Raw genomic sequence first — 19431 nt, 5'->3', positions numbered from 1 at the left:
TACATACTATTACATACACAACTCCACATGAACAGTAATAGCAACACTCTAAAAAATCATACATAGATAAAACACACATGTTGAATAGAGAAACGTGAATCAGACTATACCCACAATATAGAGAGAGATTTGGCATAGGGGATGTATTCATATATGTTATGAAAAAAATGTGTAGCCATAACAAACCACTTAGAGGAAATGAGTTAGTGCTCTAGAGGACTTAGGAGGATAGCTTCAGGGGACATCAAGGTTAATCAGCATAACATGGTGCATAAAGACCATGTTCGATGTTGCTGAATGGTGACTACTGTCTTGAGCAGCTGCCCAGGAGGCAGCCACTGTTCTTTCTCTGTCCAGAACAAAGAAGAGTGAGGAAAATCAAAGATGCAAGGAAGCAATTGGTCCAAAGAACTAATGAACCACGCGACTCAGGGCCTCCACAACCCTATGACCCAAAGAACTTGACGGTGCCAGGTTACCACTGCTGACCGCTCGGAAGGGGATCAAAATAAAAGGACCTGGATAGATAAAAAAGGCAAAGGGTTTTTGGGGGGGTTGTTTCGTGAGTTCGTATTTTTGACCCACCTGGGACCTTTGAATGCTGAACTAAGTGAGTCAAAGGTGAGGCCACGATGCTAAAGGTCTAAAAGGTAGCTGAATTAGATTAGTTCAAACGTTCTTTATACTTTGCTTGCATTTTAATTATGTTTATGAAGAATATATAGAAATATACAATTATTTTAAGGGAGAGGAGAGGCTATCAAATAATATTACACTCTTACTAAAGCTCTGCAAAAATATGCCCAGAAAATCATAGTAGAAAGAAATTATTTTAATGGTTGAATTATGATGACAGGATTATGGTGATCTTATTTTATCAATTTTCTGTAGTATAATTTTGTTACTTCCACTATTATGATTAAATGAATAAATTGTCTTTTTTAAAACAGTAACATCACCACACTACTATTTAATAACATTAGAATTAGTAAATGATCTACTATTTGGCTAAGAATAAAAACAATGACATTAAATTCTTAAATATCATTTGCTTTTCAAAGTATTTAAAGGTAGTATAAAAATATGATCAAGCTGAATAGATTCCAGCAGAAGAGTGCCACTCTGTGGAGAGACAAAAGATTAACAATAAAATAGTTCATCTTTTATTTCTTCATTCCACCACCAGCACTTTGTGTCAGAGAACAAAAAAAAGGACAAAGTAAAGTTAGAATAAAGTAATGGCAGGTCATTGACCATAGTGTGAACAAATAGAGTCCACAATCCACAATCGGTCCCAGGGGACATAGTTAAGGAATACGCACGGATGAGACGGTAAAAACTGTGAATCAAAGAGCAGTCGATGTTGCATCTGAAAGAGGCTGGATTACGCTCCTGAGAGAATAAGGAAGTGTCTGGGGGTAGCCATGTACGTCAACATATGGATAACTGCAACATCAACTCAGAATAAGATTCCCATGTACCAGCGGGTCCATTTATTCATCCGTACACACACATACACTCACTCATGTACACACGTGTGCTTAGTCAGACAAGAGCAGACACGAATAAACATTGTCAGCAAATTCAAACTGATTATTCCGACCAGCAGGTACTAAAGATGATACAGTTTTACAGAGGAAATACCTCTTAAAAGTTGAGCAAACACTACATTTACTTTAAATGAACACAAATAAAATTGCAGGTGACTAAATGGAAACATGTTTGACACCAAGCTTATAATAGAAATCACTGATGAAGTCCAACTCCACCCCCACTGAGTCAACTCCTTCTCATGCAAACCAAAGCCACTATCATCAAGTCGATTCCGATTCATAAAGACCCTATAGGACAAAGTAGAACTGCCCTTTGGATTTCTGAGACTGGAAGTCCTCACAGTAGTAAAAAGTCTCCTCTGTCCCCTGTGGAGTAGCTGGTGGTTTCAAACTGTTGACCTTGCAGTGAGAAACCCAATGAGTACTAGTACCACCAGGGCTCCTGTTCCAACCCACAGTGACTCTATTTGGGCTTCCGAAACTATAAATCTTTACTTCAGCAGACAACTTCTTTTTTCTCCCTCTGAATGGCTGGTGGGACTGAGCTGCTTAACTTATTATGGCTGGCAGTCTAATGTCTAACTATGGTGGAGTGAAATGTCTTAACATGACTCTTCTATCTATGTCTCTGTCATTCCCACCAAACGATTGGGCAAGACCGTGCAAATTGGACTTGCATAACACAAATAGAGAGAATTGTTCGGTTTTAGTTACTACCCCACCCACCTCAGGCTATAAGGATGAGCCTTTTGAAGCAGGGGTAGAGATAGAAAGGCCAGGATCATCAGAAGAGCATGTTCCAGACCCCTGTCTGATGTGGCAGAAGGCGAGACCAGAGGCAATGGAGACTGTGAAATGGAAACTATGGGACTGTGAGACAGTCAGGCTTCTTGGTCCAGGAAGACAGAGGCCAAAGGACCACACGGCTGGGAGCCGGAGGATTTAAGAGAGTCTTGGTTGCTGGTTGAAGAGAGGTGTTTTTGTGGGGCAATGACTATATCCTTACTGTTTTCTGATCCTGAATGTTGGTAATCTATTAACTCTCCTAATCACTCACTCACTCACTTCCATGCAGTCAATGCTGACTCATAGTGACCCTATAGAACAGGTTAGAGCTGCCCTTGTGGGTTTCCAAGACTGTAACTCTGTACAGTCTTTCTCCTGCCGACCAGCTGGTGGTTTCTGAACTGCTGCTGTTGGCGATCACAGCTCAACATGTAACCACGACGCTGGGGCTCCTAACTCCCCCGATAAACTCAGACCAAACACTGCCCTTGAGTCAGTTCTGACTCATGGCAGCCCTATAGGGTAGAATAGAACTGCCCCTGTGGATTTCCAAGAGTGAAACTATGGAGGCAGAAAGCCTTTCTCTGTGGAGTGCCTGATGGTTTTAAACTGCTGACCTTGAAGTTAGTAGCCCAACACATAATCACTAGATCACCAAAGCTTCTTCTAAAGTTGGAAGGCAATTAAAATACAACTGGCACAGAGTTGCCTCCTCAAAGCAGGCTTAACCGTAATGATGTGCAGTAAAACTTCCAGGGCTTTTGTTTGATGATAGGGCAGGAAGCAAAGTGAGAAGAAAGAGTGTGGTATGTAGGTTTATTGTGACAACCTGGCCAATAGGAACATGTGGGATTAATCAGGTCGCAGTTTGATTGGAGGGCAAAGAGATAAATGGCTTGGCAAGGCCTACCCTTCGCTCTCTTGCTCTCTGGTGATCTGACCAGTGTGGGGCTTCTTTAGCTAGTTCTTTGTCTCAACTTGTGAGCTATGCTACCTGTGAGACAAGCCAACCCATGGATCCTGTCACTAGAGCTTGAGGTTCCTTTGAGATCTGCTTTTCCACACAACTGGTATGTATATCACTTGAGCTTGAGGGTGGTGGATCCTGTCATCTTGCATTGCTTGAGTTCGATTTCCCATGATGTCCCATCTGGACCTGCTTCGCTAAGCTCCTGAGTTGCTGACTGTTGGTGACCCACCCTGCTGTTTTCTGCCTGTGGGCGGACTCTGCCTGCATTGCCCCAGGGCAGACTCAGCTGTCTGCTTCCTTGACCTTGGACTCAGCAGCCCTCAGGAGCAGAAGGACTTCCAGTATTTTAACAGCTCCATGGAAGTGAGTTGAACTGAGCCCTCTGTGCTGCTGTGTGGAATAATTAGCTGTTATATTCCTGCATATTGTATAAATCAATCTATCTATCTATAGTGTATAATCTTAAGTGTCCTGATTTTGTTTCTCTAGAGAACCCTGCCTAACACAAAGAGCTACAAATATCCATTAATAATTGGAATGTGGAGTGTATGAAAATGAATCTAGGGAAATTCATTAGAAGACCTCAAAAATAAAATGGAACAGGTAAAGATTGATATATTAGGTATGAATGAGTAGAAATGGACTGGTACTGTCCAGTTTGTGTCAGACAACCATCTGGTTTACTGTGCTGGGAATGACAGACCCAAGAGGAACAGTGTCCCATTCCTCATCAGAAAGACATTTCAAGAGCTATCTTGAAACAATGTTGTCAGTGGAAAAATAATATTTATCCACGTACAAGGAAGTCCGGTTAATAAAACTATTATTCAAATGTACACACTAACCATTAAAGCTAGTCAAGAAGAAGAAATTGAAGAGTTCTATCAATTTCTGTTTGAAATTGATCAAACATGTAATCAAGATGCATTAATAATTATGGGTAATTGAAATGCAAACGTTGGAAACTAACAATGAACAATAATTGGAAAATACGGTCTTTATGACAAACAAGACTAAGCAATAGAATTTCGCAAGACCAATAACTTCTTCATTGTAAACACCTTTTTTTTTTAAAACAATATGAAGGGCAACTATACATGTTGATTGTGCCAGATGAAATACACAGGAATCAAATTACCCATGTCTGTGGGAAGAGATGAGGAAGAATCTCAGTATCATCAGCCAAATATAGGCCAGGGCTCTACTGAGGAACACATCATCAATTGTTCACGTACAAGTTCAAGTTTAAGAAATTTCAAACAGGTCCACAAAAGTCTGAGATGCAGTCAATTAATATGCCCCTCTAGCCATAACACCCTTATGTGATGTGTCATAAATTCTAGCTTCTATGCCTAGCATTTTATTTAGAAATTAATTTAGCATCTACAAACTATGACTACTACCTTGCTACCCTAGACATTTTCCTGCATTTAATTATTTTCAGGGAAATTTCCAGGGAAGTTGGGTCGTAGTCACAGTTTAAAGAATGTTCAATTATCTATTAAATATAATGGAATAACAAATGTTAGGTAAATTCTATTTGATGTAATGGTCTTTGTGGAGATCTGAAAGCCCATTTTCTTTAACACATATGAGAAGAGTTGATGCCAGAGATTTAAAAATAAAACCATTCCTCGTTGCCTTTATATTTGTGTATGAAGGCATGATGTAGGTTTAGAATTACACACACAGACAAATCATAATAATCTCCCAGGGGGCTGAGTAAAAAGAAGATTGGTGCAGGGAGGAGGGATGACATTTCACCGCTTGTTTCTATGTATTTTATATCTGGAACAAGTCAATGTACTATCTCTTTTTTTTAAAGTTGAATTTTTTTTAAAAAATGAGTTTTTCTTGTAGTCCATCTGTGAAATAGCGAACACGTGTCCCAGGGCACCCTAGAGGTAAACTTACATTTGTAGTTCGTGGAGCCAATATAAGGTTTTCGCCATGTGTCGCCCGTCATTGAAATGTGGGGTTGGAACTCCATACAAATTAAACCTATGGAAACTCGATGGATTATATTTTCTGTTCTTTGCTTCCCCTATGAATAAAAGGAAGAATTCGGAGTTAAGGAACACAAACAACTGTATCTTGCACGAAGCACGTTGTGCTACCATTGCTGCTGAAAGTCTGAGTCTGATCAAGAATGGCATGGTGGCAGTGCAGCGTACCCCACAGGTTTGGCCAGGGAGGGCAAAGGCGTCTGAGCTGGGAATTGGCTGGGATCCTGTACAGAAGAGTTCCTCATGATACAGTTTGGAAAGAAAGTAGGGAAAGGATTATCAGAGAAAGACGTGAAAAGAACGAGAAAAAGCACGGGCCGCGATTCCAGAAATCCTGGTGATGGGGAGAGGCACAGCAAGGCTTTGGGACTCAGCAGTCCTTGCCACGATGCTCAGGGTGGGAGGCTGGGGCTTTGTAACTGCTCCTAGGGGGAGTTGGTGACGCCATCAGCAGGCGGCAACCTTCATATTTTAATTGAATCACTTATCTCCTATCAGAAACATTCAAAGGGAGTCTTTAGGGTGGAAAGCCTAACAGTGAGGTCTTGAACATTAAAGCTCTGATTCTGACTGAGGTTGTTTGTTTGTTGTTGTTGTTGCTTGTTTATTTTTGTTTGTGTTTGGAGTCATGCTGCAGTGTTTTCCATTTCTAGATAAAACATAGGGTGGTAACTAGAGAATGGCTGACAGAGTAAGAAATGGAGAAAAGCGAGTTAGCCTCACTAGTAATTTAAGGCCAAATAAAAACAATAATGAATCATACATTACCAGTCAGCTATGCAAGGATCAGTAAGATTGGCAAAATGCAGCGACGAGGGCGTGGGGAAATGGAAACTCGTGTCCACGGTGTGAGTAATGGCGGTGCTTCCCTGCTAACTGGGAAGTCTGGGCCCACCAGCAGCTCCATGGGAGAGAGAGACTACTGTCTTAAAAATGACAGAGGAGAAAACCCTCCGGGGCAGTTCTATTCTGTCCCGTGAGTCAAATGGGACTTGGAGGCAGTGGGTGTTCAAACCACAGTTTGGCTTTAAGAGTGAAAATTCCAATTGAGTGAATTTAAGTGTGAAAAGTTAAGCTGGAAAATTTAGAACTTTTGGAATGTATCCTAAGGAGTTGGCAGATTTTTTTAATTTATTTATATATATGCAATTTGTAGCCATGGAAAACATGATATAATTACTGATGAAAATGGCAGTGTGTGTGTGTGTGAGTGTGTGTGTGTGTATGTGTGTGAGTGTGTGTGTATGTGTGTGAGAGAGAGTGTGTGTGTGTGAGTGTGTGTGTATGTGTGTGAGTGTGTGTGTATGTGTGTGAGAGAGAGAGTGTATGTGTGTGAGAGAGAGAGAGAGAGTGTGTGTGTGTGTGTGTGTTAGGTGATTTTGATTCAATTTCAACTCACTGTGACCCGAAGTGAGAGTAGAACTGCCCCATAGGGTTCCCCAGGTTGAAATTGTGAATAATTTGAGAATTGCCAGGTCTTACTCCTGCAGAGGTGGTGGTGGGTGGGTTTGAACTGCCAACTTTTTCATAAACTGTCAAGTAGTTAACCTTCACGCCACCATGAAAAGCAGTGAAGATGGAAAAGACATGAACATAATGTGGACCCAGCACACAGACATGCATGCGCATCTCCCTAGATGAAGAAGATTTACCAGCAGTGTCATCTGTGGAAATTTGAAACCATGGGAGATTTCCTTCACATAGATTTCCATATAGCTTTTAATTTATAAAAATATGACAACATTTTAATAATTAGTTATTTTCTAAAACTTTACTTTAGTAGTGATGTAAGCGATGTGGCTTTTCAAGATGTTTTAAATCTATATATAATTGCTATTCAATGAAGGGCTGACATATAGTTTTCAGTAAACCCACCCATCGCTGTCAAGTCCCTTCCACTCACGTGGCCTATAGAACAGAGGAGAACTGTCCTGTAGGATTTCCAACGCTGTAGCCTTCATGGAGGAGCGTTGGCATTGCCGTGGTGAATGCTTGACTGCTCACCATAAGGTGGGGCAAAGTGGGGGGTGTTCGTGGTGGTTCCTCAATAGTCTGAGCTCACCAGCAGCTTTACAGATGAGAGATCTGATGGGCTACCTCTGTGAAGGATACAGCCTTGGAAAGCCTATGGGCCTTTTTATACTGTCCTGTCTAAAGAGCCCTGGTAGCTTATAGGATGACGTGCTGAGCCGCTGACCTTAAGGTCAGCAGTTAAAACCACTAGCTGCTCCAAGGAAAGAAACGAGGCTTTCTGCTCCAGTAAAGATCTACAGCCTCAGAAACCCATGGAGGCAAGTCTATTGTGCCCTCTCGGGTCATTGTGAGGCTTACTTGACTTCATGGAAGTGAGTTTATCCAAGTCACTAGGAGTGAAAATTCATGTGATGGCAACTAGCCTTTCAGTTAACAGCTAAACACATTGCCACTGTACTACCAGGGCTCTTTACTGTCAGTAAAATGATTTAAAATGTAGCATATCGCGTATCCACCACCACCACCCCCCTCAAAGCATGGAAACTATGATCCCACTTATCTGGAGGTACATAGTGTAATGGATGGGGATTAGAAAGATGTTCACCAATAAATCAACTGTCATTCTCTTTGACTCATGGCATGTCAAGTTTTTTCTATAACGTTTAAAGGTATTTATGGTTTTAACAATGACATGTTTTACAATATAAAAACCACTTTCATTATGAAAATAAAATAAGCACAATAATAAAAAGATGAGATCCTATGACTTTCCAAGAAGCTAATGAAACTTCCCTAAAAACCAACCAAACAAGGTAATGTCAGTTATGTTGTCACCCATGAGTGTTCTTCTGACAAATGAAAATAAAATCTATAATAATTTTCCTCATATTGTTAAACGCATATAAAGCCAAACCCATGGCCATGGATTTAATTCACAGCATCTAATTCACAGCAACCCTGTATAGGGCTTCTGGCTGCAGCTCTTTAAGGTAGCAGACAGCCTCATCTTTCTTTCTTGAAGCAGCTATTAAGTATCAACCATCTATTGATAGAGCGTCTTTTAAAATAATTAAGTGTTTGGATAAGCTGAACACCAGAAGCTAATTTTTTTTAAAAAAACACACATATGAAATATTTTCACAAGAAGAAGAGGGAGGAAAGAAGGGAGGGAGAAGGGGGTGCAAAGGAAGGGAGGGAGGATGAAATTAAGGGAGAGGGGAAGGGGTAGCATGGGCAGGAAGGCATTGTGGAGGGCTAGAGATAAGGAAAGAAGTCAAGGTAGTGAGCCAGAAGGTGTTGCCTGAGTGAGCGCAGGCAGCAGCCAATTGAATGTGAGGGGGCGGGGAGACGATCTCAGACTTGCAATCAGCAGAGACTGATGGCAGATTCCCAGAGATGAAGCAATGGCGGTAAGAGAGGAGCCCTTGCTGTGATCAGAAAGAGGGAGTATCGTGTGAGAGGACTGTGGAAGAAACAAATCAGAGAGGAGATAACATAAATGTTATCCAAATGTTATCACTAAATTGCATGGGAAAATGTTGAATTGGCAAATGCGTTATGCATATTTTACCACAATTTAAAGCAAAAGAGAGAGAGAGGTGTTGCACTGCAGTAATTAATTCTTGTTTCCAGATAATAAAGACAAAGTTCATGAATCATCGGTATACATGTTGTTGTAGTTAGTGGTAGTGGAGGTAGTGGGTGATGCTGCTGCTATTGTTGTTAAGTGCTGTTGAGGCAGCTCCAACTAATAGCAACCTTGTGTACAATAGGACAAAACACGGACTGGTCCTGTGCCGTACTCACTGCAGCTCACTACTGCAGCCACCGTCTCCATCTGCTTGACCATCTTTCTCTGTTTTCACCCACCCTCTACCTTACCGAACCCGGTCTTCTTGTCCAGCGACTCATCTCTCCTAGAAACAAGTCCAAAGTACACGAGCTTAAGCCTCACCACATCACTTCTAAGGAGCATTCTGGCTGTACTTCTTCTAAGACATAGTTGTTTGTTCTTCTGGTAATCCACAGTGCCATCCATACCTTCACCAAAACCATAATTCAAATGCGGTCTTCCCTTTTTCATTGTCAGGACATCTACCAGTCTCACGGTCAGCAGTCTATTATAGCATCACGGCTCTACTATCATCAACGAATCAGCAATGAAGTCTTATTTTACAGCACTAGAAGCATCCAAAGGAGCCCTGGTGGTATAGTGGGTTACAAGTTGGGCTGCTGACCACAAAGTCAGCAGTTCAAAAGCACCAGCCACTCCGAGGAGAAAAGATGTTGCTTTCTACTCCCATAAAGAGTTAGTCTTGGAAATCTGCAGGGACAGGTCTACTCTATCCTACAGGGACACACTGTCAGAATCAACTTCATGGCACTTCGTTTATGCCTTGGTGGTATAGCGGGCTACACACTGAGCTGCTAATCACAAGGTCAGTGGTTTAAATCCACCAGCTAGGGGGACAGGCAGAAGAGGGGTGGGTGGGGGGAGACGCCGGACAGTGTAATATAAGATACAATAATAATTTATAAATTATTAAGGGTGCATGGGGGAGAGGGGAGGAGGAAGGGAAGGGGAGGGGGACGAAAAAAAAAGGAAGATTAGCGGATTCCGGGAACCCAAGAGGCAAGCGAATTTTGGGAATAATGAGGGCAACAAATGTATAGATGTGCTTTACACAATTGATCTATGTATTGTGATGAATTGTATGAGCCCCAATTAAAAAAAAAAATCCACCAGCTATTCCAAGGGGGAGGAAATGAGGCTGTCTATTCCGGTAAAGATGTGAAGCCCCGAAACCCACAGGGGCAGTTCTGCCCTGCCCTACAGTATCGCTATAAATCAGACTGAAATCCAGGGCAGTGAGTGGTTTTGAGTACGCACCTAATGTTTGTTCATGATGCTGGAAGGCCACTGTGAGTTGGAATCGACTCAATGGTAGTTAGTATAGAATAATTCTAGTAATATCTTACTATTAAACAAGATCATTTAATAGTAATACTAGCTGATACTTCTGGAGTTCTAGGCACTGTGCTAAGCATTCTCCGTGCACACATTTAATCTTCACAACAGTCTTTTGGGCTGTTGAGTCAACTCCACCTCCTAGCAAACCTACGTGTGAGAGAGTAGAATGCCGCTCTATACAATTTTCAATGGTTGATTTGGGGGGAAACGGATCACCACTTCTGTCTTCTGAGTGGGTGGGGCTTGAACAGCCCATCCTGTTGGTTCACAACTGGACGCTTTAACCATTTGCACTCCTCAGGGATTCCCAGTACCGTTATCTTCCCAGGTAAGAAATTAGAAGAGGTGATAATCAGGTAAGGAAATTGCCTGAGGTGTGAAAGCTAGTCAACAGACCAGGTAGCATGTGAACGTCGTCTCTCTGACATTCTATCTGCATCTACCTGACTCGCTACATGCACACCGTGCAATATGTGTACGGTGGTCCTTACCGAAAACCGAGCATGGACTCAAAGGCAGAGCGGTGAGTATTTTACACTGGAGGACACTTACCCACATAATAATCATTGTGCGAAACAACATACAGCTCATGGCCTTCTTTTCCATCATTTAATACTTCTTTATAAGATTTTGGTGGATTCACCACCTCCTTAGCAGATAATTCTGGCGGAAGAATTAATGAAAGTTAATAGGCTTCAGTTACTTTCTATTGATTTATAATGTATTTAAATGGACTAGAATAAATGACAAGTAGAGTGTGCTGACTGGCCAAGCCATGCTGACGCCCTAGGACAGCAGTTCTCAACCTGTGGGTCGAGACCCCTTTGGAGGTCAAACAACCCTTTCACAGAGGCCGCCCGATTCATAACAGTAGCAAACTACAGTGATGAAGTAGCAATGAAAATAATTTTATGGTTGGGGGGGGTCATCACAACATGAGGCACTGTCTTAATGGGTCGCAGCATGAGGAAGGTTGAGAACCACTGCCCTAGGAGATCATGAAGCCAACATAACTGGAGCTTGTCTAAAAAGATAGGACAGTGCCTTGTGACACTGTGTTAGAGACTTCCACCGGACCTCACTCTCTCTCTAGCATTCTGAACACTAACGGGGATCGGTGTCAGCAAGCCCACTTATTCTTGATCCTGAGACTCTCTGAGCAAATTTGGTTCTCATTTCCTCCAAACTTCTCAAATGACCTAAGCAGGCTTGAATCACAAATCAGTCACGGAACCCCTAATGCTCCAAGGACTAGTCATGGGGCAAACATTGCCAGTTCTATATTGGACCACATGCCTTGGGACTACCTTCATCTGAACTTCTCCATCCTCAATGTAGCCAAAGATATCAGGGGACTCTTTGGAATCGGGAAGACATTCTTCATTCTACTGATTCATATCCTAGAATCATCAAATGATTGTACAACAACTTAACTGTCCCATAACTTGTGGTTCCCAGTTTTCAGTATGTGAATTATTTTGTTTTCATTGTGTTGCATAATATTTAAATGTACCATCCTTTACAGTTTGATTCTTCCCTTGTCAACAAGATTGGCACCTAACACCATAGATTAACATTATTTTCCTTCCATTCAGCCTTTATCCCAAAGACATAGAGGCCTGTGAACAAAGTTAAGAATACCAGAAAGCCAAAAAAAAAGGAATACCAGAAAGCAATCCTACTTAAAATAATGTAACAAAAGCTGTACTTCTTTTTGGGAATATTAATCCACTACTCTTATTAATAAACACACATATAGTTTGAAGCATTCTTTCTAGTATATACTTAAAAATACACCTAGAAAGTACTTTCCATTTTAAAACAAACTGATCCTAGATAACAATTATAATATAATGGCTGTAATTACCATATCATATCTACTAACAATTTACATAAATAAGATTGCTTAGTCTTCCTATGGAAAAGAAAAGAAAAAGATACTTTATTCTAAAATACATTTTCTGATGTTTCAAATGTTAACATCTCTCAGATGTCTTAAATTCATGACAATTTAGATCAGATGCAATAAGTTACAACTGCAGATTCAGCATTCTAGGGGAGTAGCACACTATCCCCAGGGTAGATGGTAAGGAAAAGAATCTAGTCGACCTACTTTTTTTAAAAAAGTTAAGTTTCCTGGTGCAGAAATTTAATGTATGTGATAATCCAAAGCAAGGATTTAATTTCTTTTCAAGGTCAAGAAAACATGGCTTTTGGTTCTTCCCCCTTGGAGGAAGAAGGTGAGAGACTTGGAAGGGTAGTACGAAAGTGTTGCGAGGTTGATGTAGAAAAGGGTACCTAACAACATGGTAGGAGGCTGGGGCCTTAGGAAAAAGGAATAGCCTGTAAGCAATATTGTTCTAGATGGTCCTTTTTTGCAACATATGCTCTATTCTCCTTCCAAATTGCAGTGGATACCGGCCATAAACATTCCCTGGTGTTTGGATACTATCCAAGTGTTATGGATCTTTGTAGTATGGAGTATGCTGTACAACATTTATCAAGTTTATGTGTCCATGGTATACTGTATGAAATAGAAAGTTATGAACACAGAAGAATAGCAGAAATACAACACACAACTGGATGACCAAAAAGAAATCGTAGTCTTCACAGTTGGGCCCATGTCAACTTTCCCCAGTCTCTCAGTCTTTACACCATCTCTACTGTATTTAATTAATCCCTGCTCTAAAGTCAGAGTTGTTACTTCCTTGACACAGGGAAATGCTTAGGATTCCGAATCCAAAATTGACTGTCTTGCTGTAATCCAAACTTTTATTCAAGAATCATCATTTACAGTTGTATACATAACTCTCCAAACACTAGATCAGCAGAATATTTTATCCTATTTTCCAAAATTCATTGTACCTCCCCTTCAACACCACTTATGTTTTTGCTACCTCTGATGACTGAGGTTCCAAAGGTCGTGTTGATTATATCCATCCCTTTAGGTAATCCGGGTGCTTGGTCATGAGATTTTCCCAACGGTGCTCGTCGACTGCTAAAGTACACAGATTCTTTCTTATCTTTCAATTTCTGTTGAAATGTGGTCACTGGCGGTGGATTGATCAACATTCTTGCCTAAAGAAATAGGGGGAGGAAGTATGCCCGTGAAAAATTACAAATCTGAAAACCGTAGCCTCAGTCATTCACTGAGGAGAAAGAATACATGATTGTGGGAAAACATGTAGTCATCATTATTCATTTTTCTCATCCCCAAATGAATTGTCAGAGTGGGTGCTGAGAGGCTCATGCATCCATTGACCTTCACATGTGCTTTCTACAGGATTCATAGTTTATGGCAGCACCCCATGGATCACTGAACAAAATATTCCAGACGATTGGGAATGACACCAGTTCACTCCAAATACACGGATTTTTCCTGCCATTAGAATAGAGAAGGGGGGGGGGATGGAGCGGGGTAGGAGGGGGAAAAAAAAAAGAATAGAGAACATGGTGCTTGCTTCGGCAGCACACATACTAAAAGAATCAGGAACATGCTGAGTCTACCTCCTTGCCATCTAGGTCTATATAGCCACACTATATTGTTTTGATAGGCAAGAGTAAGTCTCCAATAAAGAGTGTAATCTTTATTTACAATAAAGAATGTAATCTTTATTGTTAAACGCAGCTTGACGGTATTTCTCAAACTATGTGAAAATGGAATGCAACTGGTCAAAATGGAATGCAACTGGTCGCTTATTAACTAACAGAAAGAATATCTAGTTTAGGGCTTAAACCACTGGCTTCTCTACACTGTTTTTGCCATTCCCTGTTGTTGTTGGGTTTTTTTTTCACTGCTCAAGATTAATACTTCGGGGACCGACTGAGCAAAGACTAGTAAATGGAAGGACAGGAAGGAGATGAATCTCACCAATATCTCATTTGTGTATTTTCACCTCGGCAAGTTCATGGACAGTGGTGGTAAGTAAAAGGAAAACCAGTTACCTGTATTGAAGGTTTCGATTTTATGCCATGTGTTAAATTAGGAGCAATTTGGGGATCATTTGCTCTGCCATAAAATACTCTTTCCGCTCCAGCAGGTGCATATCTGAAGTTTAAAAACTTTTTTACTTCGGGTGGTGTCATGAGCTACAATGAGGCAAGAAAATTGTCAGAATCTTATTGCGATCAATCTGATTTAGATAAAGTACAATTGTTAAAATATTTTAAAAGCTTACCGATACTCACTACCATCAAGTCAATTCCAACTCATAGCCACCTTAGTTCTGGGGGCATAGTGTTGCCCAGTAAGGCATGAGGTTGGTACTTTAAAACCCACAGCCATAGCAGTCCCTGTTATGGGTGTACCATACCTGTAAAGCTGAACAGCCTCGAAGATCCACAGGAGCAGTTCTGCTCTCTCCTAAAGGGTGGTTATGAGTCAGATTGGTCCATACCAGTCATAAATACCCTTAATTCTATGTCTGTGGAAAGTGCACTGGCTACTAGAGCTCCCAATAAAACAACTTCCTAAAATGTACTTGTGGAAACAAACTGTATTTTTTAAAGACTGTTTAGAAAACAGGATAGTTTCCATAAAACTGGGAGATATTAAGCTTGGAATTGCAACTCCCTTAAACAAAAGCAATAGAAGACCTCAAAATACGCTAAATCAAAATTGACCACGTTAAATATTTATACAGTTTTTATAAGAAAAACTGAGGTTGTCTTATTTAGAATAAAAATCATAGAAATAAGCACAAATGAATGTTGACAATGCTCACCCGGGGAAGTTTTTCAGTCAAACAGCTTGCAACTCTGTTTCCGATCGGTAAAACTTTACCTGCCTAAAATAAAGAGCAATCATTGTTAGGATGGTGTAGGAGTATTTTATTTTATTTTAAATCATTTTATTAGGGGCTCATACAACTCTTATCACAATCCATACATACATCAATTGTGTAAAGCACATTTGTAAGCCCCTGGCATCAGCTCATTTTTAACCCCTCCCTCCACGCTCCCCCTCCCTCATGAACCCTTGATAATTTATAAATTATTATTTTGTCATATCTTACACTGTCTGTCTCCATTCACCCACTTTTCTGTTGTCCATCCCCCAGGGAGGAGGTCACATGTAGATCCTTGTAATCGGCTCCCCATTTCCACCCCACCCTCCTTCCAACCTCCCAGTATCACCACTCTCACCACTGGTCCTGAAGGGATCATCTGCCCTGAATTCCCTGTGTTTCCAGTTCCTACCTGTACCAGTGTACTTCCTCTGGTCTAGCCAGATTTGTAAGGTAAAATTGGGATCATGATAGTGGGGGGGGAGGGGGGGAGGGGAGGAGGGAAACTAGAGGAAAGTTGTATGTTTCATCATTGCTACACTGCACCTTGACTGGCTTGTCTCCTCCCCGCGACCCTTCTGTAAGGAGATGTCCAATTGCCTACAGATGGGCTTTGGGTCTCCACTCCACACTCCCACTCATTCACAATGATAAGATTTTTTGTTCTGATGATGCCTGATACCTGATCCCTTTGACACCTCGTGATCGCACAGACTGGTGTGCTTCTTCCATGTGGGTTTTGTTGCTTCTCAGCTAAATGGCTGCTTGTTTACCTTCAAGCCTTTAAGACCCAGATGCTATATCTTTTGGTAGCTGGGCACCATCAGCTTTCTTCACCACATTTGCTTATGCACCCGCTTTGTCTTCAGCAATTGTGTCAGGAAGGTGAGCATCATGGAATGCCAGTTTAATAGAATAAAGTGTTCTTGAATTGAGGGAGTATTTGAGTGAAGGCCCAATGTCCATCTGCTAATACTAACCCTATACATATATGCACATAAATCTATTTCCACATCCTCATGTATAAATATATTTACATATGTACATGCCTTTATTTAGACCTCTATATATGCCTTTGGTGTAGGAGTATTTTAAATAGATATTTTTAAAAACTTGGCCTATCCTTCTAACCCTACAAATTACGTTCAGTAATTTAAAAAACCTTCAGTATGAATTATGACTCAGTGTAAAGAAAACCACAATCCTCATAATAGAACCAATAGGTGACATCATGATAAACGGAGAAAAGGTTGAAGTTCTTTGTCTTGGTGGATTCACAATCAATGCTCATGGAAGTAGGAGTCAAGTGATCAAAAGATGAATTGCATTAGGTAAATCTGCTGCATAAGACCTCTTTAGAATATTGACGAGCAAGCATGATACTTTGAGGATGAAAGTACAGCTGACCCAAGCCATAGTATTTTCAATTCTCTCATACATGTGTGAAAGTTGGACACTGAATAAGGAAGACCAGAGCAGAATCGATGAATTTGAATTGAGGGGCTGGAGAAGAATGTTGAAAGTACCATGGACTGGTAGAAGGACAAACTGATCTGTATTGAAAGTAGTATGGCCAGAGTGCTGCTTAGAGGCAAGGGTGGCAAGACTGTCTTATATACATTGGACATATTGTTGAAAGACCAGTCCCTAAAAAGGCATCGTTTTTTGGTAAAGGGGAAGGGTGATGAAAAAGAGGAAGAGCCTCAAGGAGATGGATTGACACAGTGGCTGCAACCGTGAGCTCAGACATAGGAACAGTTGTGAAGATGGTGCTGCCCCTCTTCTTTACCAAACACGATATCCTTCTCCAGGGACTGGTCTCGCTTGATACTATGTCCAAAGTCTGGGAGAGGAAGACTCACTACCCTTGCCTCTAAGGAGTATTCTGGCTCTACTCCTTCCAAGATAGATGTGTTTGTTCTTGACAGTCCACGGGACTTTCAATGTGCTTCTCCAGCACCACAACTCAAAGGTATCGATTGTTCTTCAGTCTTCCTTTTTCAACATCCAACTCTCACATGGATCTCTGAAAGCTTCATGTGTTGGGCTGCTAACTGCCAATTTTCGCAGTTTGAAACCATCAGGCCCTGTGCAGAGAAAGATAAGGCTTTCTCCTCCTGTAAAAAAAGTTATAGTCTTAGAAACTCACAGGGGTAGTTTTACCTGACACACGGGATCACTATGAGTTGAAATCTACTTAACAGCAGTGAGTTTGTTTAGGTTTTTTTAGGAAAGTTTTACATGGGGGACAGACAGAAAGAAATTTTACATAAATAGAGTTCTAAGTCCCTCGAAGAGATGATAGATTAATGTGAACAGGTGGTCAACAGATTAGAAACATGGGGGGATAGAAGAATGTGAACCAAGACTGATATTATGGATAATCTGCATTTATACCAATCATATTTACATGATCTGACTGGGTGGGTGAAATATTTATTATGTTAAGTGGATGAAAGATTCCACTTTTAAAGGGGAGATCATCAAGATTTGATTATGTATCTTGATCTTTGTAGGTATAAAGAAGAAACCCACAATAGATGACCAGAGTGCATAATGATCAAAGAGAAAACTGAATTGTTCAGCTAAAATGGGGAGAAAATTTGAACTTCTGATGGGATAGACTAGCAAAGGATGATTAAAAATCATAGCTAAAGACTATGGGAGGAGGGCAAGATCCTGGAGCCCAAGGGCCCACTGCTAAATCTTGAGTCAGTTCAATTAGACCCAACTAGCGAAGGGCTGTGAGTGAACAAAAAGGAAAGTGCTGCCTTTTGTCTTGGTTGCAGAGAAGGGAGGAGAGATACACATGTTTGTTTTTTTAAATTAAGTTGGAGACATTTAGAGTTCTCAGCGATAGCAAAAGAACATTAAGACTCTTGTTAACGATTAAATTATATCATGTGGATTATGTGCCAATAAAACCAAAGAAAGAAAAGACTCCTATTATCTGTGGTATAAGAGCTCAAACTATGCTTTTAAATAGTTGAATGAAAAAGTGACTTCATAAGGCTACAGATCCTGGGGAAACTCAGGTAGTTGCCATCAGGGTGGTGGATGATTTGAGAGTAAGAAGAAAGAATGGATCAATATCTACATAATGATTGATAGCCTAATCAATCCTTTTACTTATCTGTGGCCTGCTTCTTGTCCCTAATGTTTAACAATGGATATTCTAAGTTTCCATCATTATAAAATCCTATTAGACAGTAATGCCCTTGGGATACCTCTTAGAGCTATTGTCATAAAAAATGGTTGGATTGTACATCAGTAGTGATGAGGTTTCTATGCTTTTGCACATTTCCACCGGGGACACAGAAATGGTAACCACTGTGCGTGTTTTCTGTTGTGTCAAAATATGATTGTCCACACTCTTACAGTCCACTGTTTGGAGTTCCATGGATCTTTATTTTTATTTCAGTTACCCTCAAAGATGTTTGCTCATCAAGACTCATGAGACTCCTCAATATGAACATGCCCTATTATGCACAACCTGTACTTTGACTCCAGTTATCCCAAACATACGCTTCAAGTCTGTTCAAAATCTATCAGATTCCCCCCACTCTACCCCCAGGTAGTCCCAGAAGAAACAAACAGAATAAAATGTCATTTCATTTATGTAGCTGTTGGAAATTTAGCACAACATAAATGTAGAACAATAGAAGAGTGGATAGATACATTACGATGATTTCAAATGATGTTCTATTGTGAAATCACTTAACAACATTAAAACATTAAAAACATTTTTCAAATGTGCACAAGTTGTTTAAAATGGGATAGAAAATTGCCATGATCTAATATGATTTAAGCAAACAATGATACAACTTCATATCATAAAAACACATAGGCTGACTTCCGGGAAGATGGCAACGGAGTAACACATACTAGAGGGACTCTGCAGAATTCAGCCCAGGAGAGTTGCTTAGAGGGAAATTCATCACTGCTGGAATGCAGAAGGAGCATCATAAAGATACGTAAGCACAGACCCACAAGGTTTTGAGGGGCTGGGGGCTTTTGGGTTACCATAGTGGAGGCCGGCTAGGGCTTGATCTTAGCCCTGTCACTGTCTCAGCTGGAGCCGGGACCATTTGGAGCCCACCCTAGGGCTTAATCTCAACACAGCCACAGTTTGTGCCGCCTGCTTGGGGCAGGGACTAAACTCTTGCAGTTCCAGGGTCAGGTTTGGGGGATCAGCTACATTGTTACTTTTGTTTCCCTCTCTTCTCTCTATCCCCCCACAGTCTTGGAGAGTGGCGCAGTGGCTTTTTCTAAACACAGCCATAGTTTGCCGCTGCCTCAGGGCAGGGATTAAACCCTTGCAGCTTCACAGGGCAGGGATCGTGACTCAGCTACATTGTTATTTTTGTTTCCCTCTCTTCTCTAT

At 40.9% G+C, this 19431-nt stretch overlaps 1 protein-coding gene across 1 annotated transcript in view; it reads right to left on the bottom strand.

Annotated features, from left to right (window-relative positions):
- EFHB (EF-hand domain family member B) overlaps positions 1–19431 on the bottom strand; it is a 91039-nt gene that overhangs the window by 52422 nt on the left and 19186 nt on the right. The window contains exons 2-6 of the mRNA XM_030887663.1: positions 14985–15047; positions 14206–14349; positions 13158–13338; positions 10813–10923; positions 5224–5353 (exon numbers count right to left, since the gene is read on the bottom strand). Coding sequence (XP_030743523.1) covers positions 5224–5353; positions 10813–10923; positions 13158–13338; positions 14206–14349; positions 14985–15047 — 629 coding nt within the window. The remainder of the gene's footprint in view (positions 1–5223; positions 5354–10812; positions 10924–13157; positions 13339–14205; positions 14350–14984; positions 15048–19431) is intronic.

The sequence above is a fragment of the Echinops telfairi genome, unplaced genomic scaffold, assembly GCF_000313985.2.
Source record: "Echinops telfairi isolate 266 unplaced genomic scaffold, ASM31398v2 ScPeMD7_7420;HRSCAF=8458, whole genome shotgun sequence".
Classification (NCBI taxonomy): Eukaryota; Metazoa; Chordata; class Mammalia; order Afrosoricida; family Tenrecidae; genus Echinops; species Echinops telfairi.
This window is presented reverse-complemented; position numbering and strand designations above follow the sequence as displayed.